The sequence below is a fragment of the Bufo bufo genome, chromosome 10 (assembly GCF_905171765.1).
Source record: "Bufo bufo chromosome 10, aBufBuf1.1, whole genome shotgun sequence".
In the NCBI taxonomy this organism is placed as follows: Eukaryota; Metazoa; Chordata; class Amphibia; order Anura; family Bufonidae; genus Bufo; species Bufo bufo.
The window spans coordinates 129,318,530-129,334,994 of NC_053398.1; the positions used below are offsets into that span (position 1 = coordinate 129,318,530).

Sequence of the window (16,465 nt, forward strand, 5' to 3'; positions counted from 1 at the left end):
AGGTAGGGTACCGACACAACAATACTCTTTTCAGGTTATGGACCTGCAATACCAGAGACAGCCACACACACAAGGATGGTGCTGTCAGATACTGCAGTAAAGGGGTGCTGGGACAATCCAATTTGTGCTGCAACCCCTTCATTCTATGGACAAGTTGGGGTTCAGACCCTTTCACATCCCCGCAGTCATATAAAGGCGTTGTCCGAGTGTTTCAAACTAAGGACCTCAGGATAGGTCATCAGTACCTGATCAGTGTGTGGGGGGGGGGGGGGGGGGGGTCTGACTCCCAGCAATCAGCTGCTTACAACGCTGTGGCACTCCTCAAACAGCGGGGATCCCAGGACCCCCGGCGACATGATATTGATGACTTATCTTGAGAATAAGTCCTCAATATCAGAATCTCAGAAAACTCCTTTAAGGGGAACCTGTCACCGGGATTTTGTGTATAGAGCTGCCAGCACATCCGCAATACCCAGTCCCCATAGCTCTGTGTGCTTTTATTGTGTAAAAAAAAACAACCTGATACATATGCAAATTAACCTGAGATAAGTCCTGTCCCTGACTCATCTCACGTACAGGACTCATCTCAGGTTAATTTGCATATGTATCAAATTGGTTTTTTGACACAATAAAAGCACACGGAGCTATGGGGACTGGGTATTGCGGATGTGCTAGCGGCCATCTAGCAACCCTTGTCCTCAGCTCTATACACAAAATCCCGGTGACAGGTTCCCTTTAAGATCTATCCTAAGAAAGTCTCAACCACAGTCTATGATATCCCACTGGTATATTTCTTCGGTCACCCCCCTCCTAAAATGTTGGTACACTGAGGCGATGCCAGGCGTAAGAATTACCAGAGTTTTATTTGGAAACGTAAATACAAACATCTCTTTACAGATAATTTACACCCAAAAAAAAAAAAAAAAAGCTGAGATTTTATCAACAAAAGGCAAATTGGTAAAAAGCAAATGTAATAATGCACATCATTTATATAAGGGGAGGCTAAAAACCAAAGTAGGAGAGTGATCTGTTACTCTACACTGTGGCACAACCATAGAACTGCACAAAGAAGAGAACAACAGTCTATTAAAGGGAATGTGCAGGATTGGAAAAACATGGCTGCTTTTTTAACAAAACAGTGCCACGCCTGTCCGTGGGTTGTGTGCGGTACTGCAGCTCAGACCCATTCACTCGTGGAACTGAACTGTAATACCAGACACAACCTCTGTCCAGGAGTGGCACTGTCTATAAAAGAAAGCAGCCATGTTTTTCCAATGTTGTACACCCCCTTTAATTATTTGCATTGGACACCGAGCACTGGGAAACCATGATAGGGGCCCATATGTAGTGTTGTCTTATAGAACATCTCCCCCTGTAGGAAAAAAAAATACCTGTAAAAATAAATTCCTGAGTTTTTTCTTTAGTGAACCACTTTTGGTTACATCTCCTTCTAGGGGAAAAATGGGCGATAACTAATATGGCTGCCATTCCAGCCCCCGGCTTTCCTAAGAGCCTGAACGGAAACTCTGCTTAGTCACACACGGATATGGAAAAATGTATAATATGACTTAGGTACAAGTTTCATTCAGGGCCCTAAAAAAAGCTGGGTGCAGGCTATAATGGTGGCCGTATGGATGGGCACCCTGCTTTTCTAAGGAACACCCATATCTAATGGGATTTTTAGCAAGGTGGCAGAAGCCGACGACTCGAGGACCTATGGCCAATAGTGACTGTTAATAATTAATCTTATTATTAGGAGGAGATGCTCTTTATAAAGTACAGGACACTTTGTAATTAACTACAACAACTGGTGGTAAACTACAACTCTCAGCGTGCTCCATTTACTTCTATGGGAGTTCCAAAGACAACCGAGCAACTGGGAGTTGTAGTTTCACATCAGCCCGGGGTGCCAGAGATTGCTGACCCCTAACCTACATGGAAAAAAGGCCTTAATGGTCCTATGAACTACCAAGGCAAGCATGACATCCCCCCCAGCATATTAACGGTTAACAGGCACAAGACATCACATGTTTAACCCACTCCGCACAGGGGCTTACAGCAACAAGCAGACGCCTGGATGTGATCTGTGGATTCGGGGACAATTCGTCAGTAAATCCCACATACAGTAATTAGGTTTACCACCACACACAGACGGTATTGATCTTCTGATTGGCTGCGGGTAGGAGAATGTAACACGTCTCTGGCACACATTGAGTAAGGACATGTCCTTTAAGTCGTAAGGACAGCGAGATGGGGAAACTGTGCAGATAATATATAACCTCTAGTATGTGAGGAAGCACTTATTAATACAGAGCAAATTCTGAGATCACCCCCAGATGTGATGGCCAGCGGCTCGAACGTCCTCTGGTATCACCAACGTTCCCACCTTCCCAGCAAGGCTCATCTGGCAAGGAGTCAGGAACAATAAGAGAGAATAGAATAATTGTACATTATGCCTCCATATGAGACGCTAATCCTAGGCTGAAATCCATGCATCAAGGCCCCTGTATGAGAATGCTTCAGCTTCCTAGATGGACTGAGTGACCAGTAAGCAGTAGCAGCACAATCCCAGGGCCTAGGATCTTCCCAACATATAGTGGAGAAGGCCAGGTGTGATCAAGGGACCCCAGTGTACCAAAAACTCCAGGAAGGAGAGGGCGAAGCAGCAAGACATCAGTTCCTCAGAGCAGCCAGTCTGAAAGAAGAAAGGACGACAGTCAGGGGAGACGTAGCAGTGTGTACAGTATAATCACTTAGCACAAAGGGGTGGTGCAGGTCGTAGGTATTGATACCTATCAGGATAAGTCATCCATATCTGATCGCCGATCAGCTGTTGTGAAGTGGAGGAGGCAGCACTCCATGTGGGCACTACTTCCTCTTTATTACACTGCCCATCATCTCCAAAGTTTCAGCGGCGATAGGTAATGACAAGTATTCACTCCAGTCACTTGAACGGATCAAGTACTTGTAATTACACTGCGCCACCATTCCAGAGGAGACGGCGCATAGTGTAATGACCAGGAAGCAGCGCTCGCATGGAGTGCAGTCTCCACTTCAAACAGCAGAGGTGACGTCCCCTGCCGATCAGATATCGATGACCAATCCTGACGATGGGTCATCAATATGTATGGCCTGCACAACCCATTAAGTCGTTTATGAAAATTACTTACATGCTCAGTCTACATCAGGGATCAGCAACCTTCTGCACTCCAGCTGTTCTGAAACTACAATCCCAGAGTGCTCCATTTACTTTAAGAGCAGCTGAGCCGGTGTGTATGCTGGGAATTGTAGTTTCACAGCAGCTGGAGTCCCGGAGATTGCGGACCCCTGCTCTACATTCAGCTCCTGGGGTTCAACCATCTACTTTCCAATCACAGCCCACCTTGCAATTAGAGGTGACAAACCAACTGGGCCGTATACTACTTTGCTTATCTGTAGCTGGTGCTTCAGCCTCACCTGCGTGACAGCTGGTCTTCCGGTGTGCGGGTGGAACTCTCGCCCACGGAGGAAGCACCCTGCGGAAGCTGGTTCAGCTGATCCATTATTTCCAGCCCATTCTCCTCCGCGACCTGCAAAATCAAATTATCCACCTGCTCTTGTGGGGTGGTCAGGGTCATAGCCGATCCCATGGAGTCCTCCATTACCTGAGAAAGATTAAGGGTTACATAGTCGGCAAAAGAACAAAAAAAAATTGTGTTTTTTTTTTACAGACTTTTGTGCTTTCTTTGACCATAGACTTCAAGCCTTTGTTTTTACATCAAGTTTTCCCCTTCTGCAAATGAGTCATTCCTTGCCACATACTTCAAAAGGACGGTGGATTCACGGTGTGAGTGACATATATAGAGCAATAACAGTTCTTTCAAAATTAGTAGGAAATCTAGAAATTAGGTTCCTTGTCTGCAAACCTCTGGACATGAGAGCCACCCAGTGGACGGACGTGGCAGTGCAGAGGTTGAGGATCTGAGTATAGATCATATAGACAGTGGTGTCAGTGGTGTCCAACCTGTGCCTCCCCAGCAGGCTGTGAATACTACCAATACATTGTTAAGACGAACAGCAATTTCACTTTAACCCCTTGGATACCAGAGGTTTTTCTCATTTTTGCGTTTTCATTTTTCCTCCCTATATTCCTTGAGCCATAACTTTTTTATTTTTTTGTTCACGTATCCATATGAGGGCTTGTTTTTTGCAGCCATGGTGCCCGGTGCTCGTGTGAGCGGGTGCCATGTTTACCCATCGCTCCAGCCCCGTACATGCAGCCATTTTATTTCTCCTAATGTTTGCTCCCCAGACAAAACGAGCCATTATAAGTAATGAAAGATATTTAGGAATATATTTATAATAAAGTAATATTTAGGTATTTTCATTTACTTACTTACCGGAGAACCCCTTTAAGTAAAAATCTCCTACCCTTTTGTTTTTACAACTTCTACACAGACTAGGCGTCTCCATAGTAACAGACGACAAACAAACCCTGCGTAGTCTGATTCTGCAGTCATATACATTTCTGTCTACCAAATGAATGATGTAGGGGACAAATGGAAGAAAGTGCAGGACTGCACTGTACAGAACTTGAGTGCAGTCTATTACAATGGAGACTCAATCTTCACAGGAGCTGCAGAAAACAAAACCATCGTTTTTTTTAATTTTTAATATTAAGACCTATTGCAAAAGAGTTTCAAAAATTTTGGTTGCGAAGGTGGATGTTCAAGGGACCCACAGACAGACACGGTCACCGTTACTCACCGATGTGTGCACATCCAAATTCTGAACCTGCTGCTCAAATTTATCCATAACAGCCGACACCTTCTGCAGGTCCATGGAGCTCAGGGCTTTGTCCAGAGACTTTGTCACCTGGGCCATGTTCTTGGTCACCTGCGAAAGAAGCAGAAAACGCAGATGTCTTTAGTATTTGATTTGTCCTTGAACATCCGGATGATTTGCGTTTACACATTCTTATTAGTAAGACAGAGCTATAAATAGCATTTATAAGGTCTGAGAGCAGAGATATGGAGCCATCAGCTCCCTGCCTGACGGAAGAGAGAAAATTCAGACCCTGCTACTAGAGCATCTCAGCCCTGTACAGAGAAAAGGACTCCATATTTTCTATAAAGACCAACTGAAAAAAAAAATTTTTTTACCTCATGAGTACAATTCAATAATAAATAAAAAATTCCCCCAAAAGGTGTACCTAGCCTTTAACCGTACATAATTAGTACACCAGTAACACATCTCGTGTGTCCCTCAAAAAACCTGGCACGCGATAGACGATGGGTTGGAGAAGTGAATCCAGCCACTCGCCATAGGGTATGTTATAAAGGCACTCAGTAAGGGATCCTATCCCCGAGATAATGGGGCGCATGGGAGGAGGATTGATACCTTTATGTGTTTTTGGTAGGGCATGCAAAATGGGAATTACCGGATGATCTACACACAAAAAAATAAATAAATATCAAACTGTTGCCGAGTCGTCACACCCTCTTGTAGACCCTCATTCAGGACTTTGAATGACTCCTGCTGAAAGGCCGCAGTCGGATTATATTTGACTTTTCTGTATACGGCATGATCATTAAGCATTTTTAATATTTGTGCCTTATAACATACCCTATGAAGAACTGCTGATCCCCCTTTGACATCTTAATAACGATATCAGGATCATGCTGCGATTCACACAGTGCATTTTATTGCTGTTTAGTCAAATTGTGTGATTTCTTAGTAATCAAAGAGGATTCACACCATTTTCTGAGCTCTCTCTCAAAAGACAACCGAAATCTCTCCATGCCTTCTGTACGGGAGGGCAAAGGATAAAAATAAGGGTTGGAGGTGTTGAAATCCAGCGACTGATTCACATGACTGTGAGGGAGATTTATCAAAACTGGTGCAAAGTAGAACTGGATTAGTTGTCCATAGCAACCAATTAGATTCCACCTTTCATTATCCAAAGGAGATCTGAAAATGTAAGGTGGTGTCACTAGGTTTTTTAATACTTTGGATGACAATAAAGAGAAGGTTTGTGTCAACATTTGCTGGATCTCCTTTTACACACTTGGCTACTTTCACACTTGCGGCAGAGTGATCCGGCAAGCAGTTCTGTCGCCGGAACTGCCTGCTGGATCCGGCAATCTGCATGCGGATCCATCTTACAAATGCATTGCAAGAACGGATCCGTCTCTCCGTATGTCATCCGGAGAAACGGATCCGTTATAAAAAAATTTCACATTTTTACCGGTCTACGCATGCGTGGACCGGAAGGACGGATCCGGCATTGCGGTATTTTTAATGCTGGATCTGACACTAATACATTTCAATGTAAATTAATGCCGGCTTCCGGCAACTGATCCGGAATTTTGGACGCTGCTGCGGTATTTCCTCCATCCAAAACGCTGTTCAGTGACTGAACTGAAGACATCCTGATGCATCCTGAACTGATCTATCTATTCAGGATGCATGGGGATGAAACTGATCAGTTCTTTTCGGGTATTGAGCCCCTAGGACGGAACTCCTGCTGGAAAAGAAAAATGCTAGTGTGAAAGTACCCTAACATAGCTTGCAAGGTAAAAAATAAAAATAAAAAATAATAATAATCACACGTCCAACCAGTTCAGCCTGTTAACCTGCAGTGCTGATCCAGAGGGAGGTAAAAACAAAACAAAAAAACACACACATGAAGCCATGATTCCTCACTTTAGGGTGAAAAAATCCCTTCCCGACTCCAATCTGAATAATTTCCTGGATTATCAACCTCTCCAGAAATCTAGTAGCTATAGCCTGTAATATTATTACACTCCACAAATACATCCAGGCCCCTCTTTAACCATTTTAGTGAACTCACCATCACCACCTCCTCAGGCAGAGAGCTCCATAGTCTCACTGCTCGTACGCGCCAGTGACGGGCAGTACGCGCCAGTGACGGGCAGTACGCGCCAGTGACTCGTATTTTCCCTTCCCAGTGTGAACCTCATTTTACTGAAATATAGATCAGCATCTTAATGTAGGGTCCTAGCAAGTTAATGCCTCAAGAAAGAAGGTTAGACAAATAAGTATGCAAGGGGCTCAAAATATTCAGCGCTGACCCCTAACTTACACGTTGGAATCCCTCTCCCTATAAGGCTACTTCTACACGATGACATTTGTCGCGCGACAATTTTTATAATGGCAGTCTATGGTGTCGCACTGCAACATGCTGAGACTGCGACGCAACAGTCGCAGAAAATATATTTTTGTTGCGACGCAACAGTAGCAGAAAAATAGATTTTTCTGCTACTTTTGCATCGCAGCATGTTGCAGCGCGACACCATAGACATTATAAAAATTGTTGCGCGATATTGGTGCAACAAAATGTTGCGCTACAAATGTTGCAGTGTAATTGTGCCCTATCTGTCGCGCGACAAAGGTCGTCGTGTAGACGTAGCCTAACCCTACAATCTGCTGGATCGGTAGGGATAATTCTGGGAGTATTCTTTATCTGAGTAGTGGGCACTCACACCGGGCGTATTTATGGCTGATGATTTGCTCAGCTCATAACTGGGAGCGTCAGGACACCTACCCCCTTCATGGTGACTGCTGTCTGTACTTTAGAGGCCACGGCATCTACCCGTGAAGCCATCCGCAGCCAGTTCAGACCCTCGTTCTTCTTCCTGATTGCATTCTCGGCATACACACGGGCAACTTCCACATTCTTCTGCTGCAGGGCCTGTGCGGAGAACAAAGAGAAAATGCTGAGAACTAGCCCCAGGCAAATACTGATATGTGACCTGATGAAAGATAAGAGACACAACACAATTCAATTTGAGATGCCCTCTGCAAGGAGAATCCTTTCAACACATGGGTGCTCACATATGCAGCCCTTAAAGGGGCTGCCCAGCGTTGAGGACTTCTTTAACTGACCTCTATAGTGAGATGTACCTGTTAAAAAAAAAAACATACTCACCTGCTCCCTTCAGCGGCTTCTGGTCTGTGCCTAAAAACTTCAGTACAGAGGGGGTCACGTGCGCTGCTGCAGACAATGATTGGCCTCAGCAGTGATGTGAAAGGCAGTGCATTCACACTAACAGATTTTCTGACCAATCATTGGTCAGATGGCTTTTTTACACACACCAACTATTGGTCCGATTGGACAGAAATTGGTCAGATAATCTGTTGGTGTAAATGCACCGAAAAAACTAAAACATCACCACCAAAACTGTCTGGTCCTTAAAGGGGCTGTGAAAAGATATCAACTTATCTTCAACCCAAAGGATAGAGGATAAGCCTCTGATCATGGGGGTCCTGTGCCCTGATATGAATGGAGCCACTGTGACCAACGTAGATTGCCAAGCCTCATACAGAATGAATGCACTGAACCTCATCCTAGTGATCAGTGGGGGGTCCTGGCGGTCAGACTTCTACCGATCAGAAGTTGATATCTTGGCACAGTCTCTTTAAGGGGTTAAAAAGGTTGAGGAGTGAGTTTATATTGAGGACCTATCCTCAGGATAGGTCATCAATATCAGCTTGGCGGGGGTCCAGTCACTTGTACGGGGCGAGCAGAGGTAATTACTACTTACAAGCGAGACGATGCACAGATAATCTTGAAGAGTAAGTGAACTGCTGATCGGCGGGGGTCCGATCACTGACCTGATATTGATGACCTATCCTGAGGATAGGACATCAATATAAACCCACTGCAAAACCCCTTTGAACAGTAAAAAATATATTTTGTTGAGCTCTTTTCTTAAAAAAATAATAATATATATATATATCTGTATCTGTATCAGCTGGGTGATAATCAATATGGCCACTTCTACTTGGGGCTGTCATGCAGCTTTTCCAGACTCTTAAATGTAAATGAGTATGAGACATAGACTATTCATTAATACACCAATCCTCTCGGGGCTCACAGTAATCTGCCCAGTAACCTCTCCGGGTTCACAGTACTCTGCCCAGTAGATGGCGCAGTAACCTCTCCGGGTTCACAGTACTCCGCCCGGTAGAGGGCGCAGTAACCTCTCCGGGTTCACAGTAATCCGCCCAGTAGAGGGCGCAGTAACCTCTCCGGGTTCAGAGTAATCTGCCCAGTAGAGGGCGCAGTAACCTCTCCGGGTTCAGAGTAATCTGCCCAGTAGAGGGCGCAGTAACCTCTCCGGGTTCACAGTAATCCGCCCAGTAGAGGGCGCAGTAACCTCTCCGGGTTCACAGTAATCCGCCCAGTAGAGGGCGCAGTAACCTCTCCGGGTTTACAGTACTCTGCCCAGTAGAGGGCACAGTAACCTCTCCGGGTTCACAGTAATCCGCCCAGTAGAGGGCGCAGTAACCTCTCCGGGTTCACAGTAATCCGCCCAGTAGAGGGCGCAGTAACCTCTCCGGGTTCACAGTAATCCGCCCAGTAGAGGGCGCAGTAACCTTTCCGGGTTCACAGTAATCCGCCCAGTAGAGGGCGCAGTAACCTCTCCGGGTTCACAGTAATCCGCCCAGTAACCTCTCCGGGCCACTGATATTACCTTTTTGACTTTGGCGTTTTCAGTATTGGAATCCTTCTCCGCTTTCTTTGCCAGCTTCTCCAGCTGCTTGGCCGTGAACTGAAACCAATCAGAATACAATAGATGAAGCCGCAGTGAGATGATCCCACAGGGGCGAGAGATGGCGCATGAAGCCGGATATACTCACCCGCAACTGGAACAACGTGTCTGCAAAAAAAAAGAAAAAGAAAAAAGAAGAAAGAATGGTTATAAAAGTGATGACATAAAAAGTGGAACCAAAAAGTTTCATAAAGATCAGAACACCCTCCCAAAATAAATACATCTATTTCTTATGCAAAAAATATTTAATGGTTTAAAACTAATACAAAATAATAAAAATACATATAGAGCACGGCGCAACTTAAAGGGGTTTTCCAGGCTTTTCCTACTGATGACCTATCCTCAGGATAGGTCATCAATATCAGATTGGCGGGGGTCCGACACCCCCACTCATCAGTAGTATAGGGAGACGGCGATCAGTGTGCATGTGCCGTCTCCCTTCTCTCCTCCTGCTGTATGTCTATGGCAAAGAAGCAACGGACAGGTAGAGAGAAGGGAGACGGCACGTGCACACTGTCAACTCATACCACTGATCGGCGGGGGTGCCGGGTGTTGGATCCCCGCCAATCTGATATTGATGACCTATCCTGAGTAAAGATCATCAATAGTAAAAGCCCGGACAACCCCTTTAAAGGGTTATTCTGAGTGGTTAAAGTTACCCCCTTTCCATAGATTGGAGGGGGTCCTGTTGCTGGGCCCAAACCCCTCTGAAATGAACGGAGCAGCTGGTCGTATGTGCACACAGCCGCTCCATTCATTTCTATGGGAGTTCTAGAGATGGTGGAGTACAGCGATCAGCTGTCTCCGAAACTCCCATAGGAATGAATGAGGCGGCCGCGTGCATGTGCGACCGACCGCTCCGTTCTGCCTGGGACATCTCAGAGTCCCATGGCTTTCAGTATCACTTTTAGGCCTCATGCACACGACCGTTCCGTTTTTTTTGCAATCCGCAAAACACAGAAGCCGCCCGTGTGCCTTCCACAATTTGCGGAACGGAACAGGCAGCCCATGGTAGAAATGCCTATTCTTGTCCGCAAAATGGATAAGAATAGGACATGTTATATTTTTTTTGCGGGGCAGTCTTTTGCGGCCCCATTATAGTGAATCTGAGCCACCAAAACTGCGGCTGTGTGCATGAGGCCTTATGCTGACGACACACAAATGTACCTCTCTGGTCCGGACATCACCACCTTACTATCCAGAATCCCGCAATGCCTATCTTCCATATCCTCCTTCTCCTCTCTCTTTCTAAAACTTAACATGGATAAAACAGAATTCATCATCTTTCCCCCATCTTGCTCAACCCCTCCAACAGACCTATCTATCACAATCAATGGATGCACACTCTCCCCGGTTAACCCAGTCCGCTGCCTTGGAGCGACCTCGTATTCTGCTCTCTGCTTCCGACCGCACATCCAAGCCCTTTCCACCACCTGCCGACTCCAACTCAAAAATATCTCCTGCATCCGCGCTTTCCTCAACTTTAAGTCTGCAAAACTAATTGTACATGCCCTCATCATCTTCCACCTAGACTACTGCAACACTCTCCTCTGTGGCCTTCCATCTAGCACTCTCGCACCCCTCCAATCTATCCTCAACTCTGCTGCCCGACTGATCCACCTCTCGCCCTGTTACTCCTCTGCCAATCCCTTCACTGGCTCCCCGTTACAATTCGGTTCAAAATACTAACAAATCATACAAGGCCGTCCGCAACCTGTCCCCTCCCTACATCTCTGAGCTACTTTCCTGATACATCCCCACACGCTGTCTCCGATCCTTACAAGACCTCCTCCTCCTCTCCTCACCTCTTCCCACAATCGCCTCCAAGATTTCTCCTGTGCATCCCCCACACTCTGGAACTCGCTACCCCAACATATCAGACTCTCACCTACCGTGGAATCCTTCAAAAGAAACCTGAAAACCCACCTCTTCAGACCAGTGACCCTGCTGCCTGTATACCGCCACGACCAGCTTCACCCGCACCTACTGTGTCCTTCTCCCATACCATGTAGACTGTAAGCCCTCACGGGCAGGGCCCTCTCTCCTTCTGTACCAGTCTGTAACTCGTCTTGTTCATGCTTAGTGCAATTGTCTGTATTATGTATGTGCACCGCTTATCATATGTACAGCGCTTTGGGATGAATGGCGCTTTAATAATACCTAGAGTCCTATCAAGCCCTACAGGACCCTGGTACCAATGGCAGGGACGAGACTACCCATTCCTCCAAAAGGAAGGAATAAGAGTCTCCTTCAGGCCTAATACAACAATAGGGAAATGCAACACACTGAACTCAAACAAAATACAAAAAGGGAAAGGAAAGACTTAACTTCAAAGAAGCAATTGAAGCACCAGGAACTCAACCGAGATCCACACACCAGCTATCCACAACTGAAACTGAATCTATAAACCGCACAGCATTGTGGGAGAAGCAGCAATAAATAGAGAAGGTTAAATGACCCTAATAGCCACACCTGAAGCAAGGGATGTGGCCATACCAGAAACAACACAGATGCTATTGATCCACAGGGAAACCTGTCAGATCAAACCACGTGTTACCAGTCTCACCGATCTTCTGCCACCTGTCGCGGGAACGTCCATTACACCCACCCCGCATGAATCAAAACCGTATATGCATCCTAAAATGGTACCAATAGAAACTACAACTCATCTAGCAAAAAAATAAAAAAAGCAAGCCCTCATAGACCTACGTGAACACAAAAAAATAAAGAAGTAAGCATGCAGCCCCCATGACGTGCTGGGTATCGCAAAATCGTGCACCCATTGGTAAGCAAAAGGGGGCCAGGGCTTAGAGAACCCATAAAACATGAGGATTGTTCTTTTCCAATGCTGTTTCTTTTGCATTTTCCTCCTCCCTTGCCCAGTCTGACATTATCCAATCAGTGCTGCAAGTGTCAGACTGTGCAGGGTCACCCCCCCCCCCCTCAACTGGTAACACCCAGCTGGACCTTCATTGCAGACTGCCAGCAATTCATTCCTAATGTCTAGCAGGAATAATAGGGGAATGGCACAACACGGTCATAAGAATAGATGTAGATGCTCCAGAATTATTATGTGGTCAAAGCAAGTAGTTACTAAAGCAAACACCTGAGGGGAGGGGACGGCTCGTCTCATGATGACACCTTTTTCTAATGAAGATGGCCCAGCGATCGGATCTCCCCAGCAATCGCCTGAGAGAAGCCGTGGCTGCCCGTATGGTACATTAGAAATGTCGGATTACATGCCAGGCAGAATGGCCAACCGTGCATTAGGTGGCACACCATGTCCCCCAGAGCCACTCTTGGTTTGCATCCTGGCTGATAGAAGGGGGTCCCCTTTATGAACATCCCTATGATTAAAAAGGATATATAGAAAGAAGTTCAATTTTCAGACGACCCTTTAAATATCGTGAAAAAATAAATAAATAAAAACCCCGTATCATTATAAGAACATGAGTTGTCGGATCTTGTGACGACTCTTCAGCAGACTGGGGCTTTGTACTGTGACACCTGCCATGACTTCAGTCACAGGCGCTCAGGTTGTCACACCTCAGTCACAAGACCAAGGAGGGAGCGTCTGATAAAGCTGTGACAGGGCGATGACATCACCACTGGGAGAGCACTGTAAAACCTGAGCCGGCTCTTCCTTCCCGTCAGTATAGGGGAGAGGTGGGAAAGCCACAGGAGCTGCTCACTGACATCCAATGCCACGGACGCCAGCAAATGTCCCAATATACATGTATTACTGGAGCAGTCCCCCTCAGGGCTCATTCACACGACTGTTGCCCCTCCGTTGCCGTATTGCGGCCCGCATATGGCGGGTCCGCAATAAATGGGGCACCGGCAGTGCATTCCGCATCAAGTGAGTGGGTCTGCAAATCCGGAGATGCGGTGCGGAACGGAACCCTACGGAAGCACTACGGAGTGCTTCTGTGGGTTCCGTTCCTCTGCACCGCAAAAAGATAGAACTTGCTCTATCTTTTTGCGGAACGGACAGATCATGGACCCCATTCAAGTGAATGGGGTCGCCATCTGCATGACGCAGCCCCACGGCCGGTCCCCGTGCATTGCGAACACCAAATTTGCGGTCCACAGCACAGGTGGGCAACGGTTGTGTGAACAAGCCCTTAAAGGGGTCCCATCGCCAGGTCTACTCTGGGGGAGGGGCCTGAGTGGACATACCCAATAACCTGCTCCAGGCCGGCCCAGTTACCCACCTTCATCTTCATCATTTTTATTTTAGATTTGTTTTTATACCCAGGGACATTTTTTTTTTTAAACTGAAAAAAATTGTCTATTTTTCACGTTTTTTAATAGTACAAAGAGCCATTAAAATATTAATTCTAAGTGATGTGCTCTTATGGGTATTTTGATATAGGGGATACATGGGTCATTGTCACTGGGGGCGGGGGTAGAAGTTGCAGTATGGGATGTGGGTGTGTTTTTTTTATTTTTTTTTTGTCTATTTTTTTTTATTTTTGCTCCCCATAAGCTCATACTGGGGGGGGGGGGGGGGGTATATTAATATTCCTGCCTTCTTCATGGGAAGCCCGGCTGTCACTGACAACCAGCTCCCGACTCCTGCGACTGCACAATCGTCCGGAAACATCCTTGACCGCCCGGGCGTTTATAGTCACCCGGCGGTCCACAAGTGGTTAAAGGGTTTCTGTCACCTGAATTGAACTCAACATTTTTTTTTTATTATTTTTTTTTTAAGTGTGCCCCTGTTTTCGTGTAATTTTAACTTTTATTATATGCAAATGAGCCTCTAGGAGCACCTGCTCCTAGAGGCTTCATTCGCCCACCTCCTTTCCACACCCCCTTCTGTCTTGATTGACAGGGCCAGGCCAGCGTTGGTTCTCCTGCTGGCCCGGTCTGCCGTGTAAATCTCGCGCCTGCGCCGTCCCGTTTAGTATACGGCGCAGGCGCAGTGAGCTCTCCGGCTACCGGCTTCCTCACTGCGCCAGTTGATTGGCGGAGGTGTCGGACCCCCTGCTGATCTGGATACTGATGATCCATCCTGAGGATAGGTCATCAATATTAAAATCCTGGAAAACCCCATTAAAGGGGCGGTGGTAGGATATCTGGTACACAGAGGGTTGTCACGTCACTTGCGTTGGTAGCGGATCGCTGATGCAGCCGGCCCGTCCACAGGGACTAGACTACCCGATAACTGCGTGGGCTGATGCCGCCTCCTCCGCGCTGCCATTTTCACCTTTTGCATTGCAGAGCGGTCAGTAACTCGTAGGTAGCGTTGAGCGAACTTGTGTTTTAAGTTTGGCGTCGGGTTATTGAAGAATCGCGTTATGGATTCTAAATTCCGTTATGGTCCGTGGTAGCGGAATCCATAAGGCGATTCTTCCATAACCCGAACTTTAAACACAAGTTCGCTCAACACTACTCGTAGGGATTTGGCCACAAACATACGCAGCGTGTGCCCGTACCCATAGGCAATCATGGCGTAGGCTGAGTAACGCCCCTTTACAGGGGATGTGTCCCAAATCATATGCTATATTTTTTAAACCAGCACCTGGAATACTTTTGTAATTGCATGTAATAAAAAATGTAGCATAATCAGTGAAATCCATCTGTATAGCGCCACCTGCTGTTCGTCTTTTTCCTTACGTCTTGTCCACCTAGCTCAGGTGGTCGCACGCTCTCAGTTAAAATCTTCAACTGTCCCCAGCCCTATCTACTGACTGAGGGTCTCCTTCCTCCCCCCGGTACTCACCGTCCATCCCGAGACCTCTCTTCTCTCTCCTAGATACCGAGCCCAGCCAGCGACACTTCCGGGTTCTGTCACCTGTCGCGTCCCTCCCAGCTCTCGCGATGGTATGACGTCAGGCCGAAAGAGGCGGATGGGCGGGACGGGTCACATGACCGCAGATGGCGCGCTCATAGTCACGTGGTGGAATGGAGCTCCCAGCGAGCCCTGCTGACGGGCGCTGGCCCTCAAGGCATGCTGGGCGTTGTAGTTTCTCAGGTGCCAGTGCCCTGTGATGGAGACTGGCAATGAATACCGGCTCCTGGTTTTCCAGTCTGATAAAGCACCCCTTTGACTTTTCCTCTCGCTAGGGTGGTTGCCATCTTTCCCAAATAAACAAAAAATACAGGCCAAGTTAAGCCACACCCCAAAGGGGGGGGGGGGGGTTATTGTGGGGGCGTGGTTTAACGTGTTCCTCATTAGTGCCCCCCAGTAATAGTAATGGGCCCATTAGTGCACCTCAGAATGAATGCCCCCCAGGAAGAATAATACCCCCATCAGTGACCTCCAGTTAGAATGATGCCCCCATTATTTTCACGCAGCCCCCTATGGGGGCCGCGTTGTGTGAAAAATGCAGAATATAGAACATGCTGCGATTTTCACACAATGCACAAGTGATGCGTGAAAATCACCGCTCATGTGCACAGCCCCATAGAAATGAATGGGTCCGGATCCAGTGCGGGTGCTGTGCGTTCATGTCACGCATTGCACCCACGTGGAAAACTCGCTCATGTGAAAGGGGCCTTAGGCTCCTGCCTGTTGAGGTCGCTGAGTGCTCCCTACTCAGGGTGTATTATTCCACACTGACCCTCCATAACAACTTTCCTAATTCTTAGGCCTCATGCACATGGCTGTTGCAAATGGGTCCTCAATATATGGGCGCCGGCCGTGTGCACACCGTATCACGGATGCAGACCCATTCCAGTGAATCCGGAAGGTCGGTGCAGAACGGAGGCACAGGGTTTATCTCCGAGCCTCCGCACTGCAAAAAAATAGAACATGCAAGTTGAATGGGTCTGGATCCGTCCGTGGAATCCACACGGATGGTGCCCGTGCATTTTAGGAGGTTTCTCCAATACCCCTTGTTTTGGGTTTCTTCTAGATCCCTTTGTATTTGGGTAGAGCAAAAAGAGGGTGAGAAAACTCC

The 16,465-nt window shown here is 47.0% G+C and overlaps 1 protein-coding gene across 1 annotated transcript; it reads right to left on the bottom strand.

The window, feature by feature from the left end:
* Positions 1–1,333: 1,333 nt before the first annotated feature.
* Positions 1,334–15,406, bottom strand: CHMP1A (charged multivesicular body protein 1A). The gene is made up of 7 exons (XM_040410625.1): positions 15,286–15,406; positions 9,646–9,665; positions 9,480–9,557; positions 7,547–7,693; positions 4,747–4,875; positions 3,457–3,644; positions 1,334–2,695 (listed from the first exon to the last, which is right to left on the bottom strand). The coding sequence occupies exons 1-7, from the start codon at positions 15,290–15,292 to the stop codon at positions 2,674–2,676; spliced, it is 591 nt and encodes a 196-aa protein (XP_040266559.1). The 5' UTR covers positions 15,293–15,406; the 3' UTR covers positions 1,334–2,673.
* Between the last annotated feature and the right edge of the window lie 1,059 nt (positions 15,407–16,465).

What these genes read in the sequence shown, in the direction of transcription:
- CHMP1A (XM_040410625.1), bottom strand. An exon ending in AAAACGCCAAAGTCAAAAAG is followed by an intron (nt 7,694 to 9,479) that starts GTAATATCAGTG and finishes TTCTCCGCACAG; the next exon opens with GCCCTGCAGCAGAAGAATGT. An exon ending in GAAGACCAGCTGTCACGCAG is followed by an intron (nt 2,696 to 3,456) that starts GTGAGGCTGAAG and finishes TTCTTCTTTCAG; the next exon opens with ACTGGCTGCTCTGAGGAACT.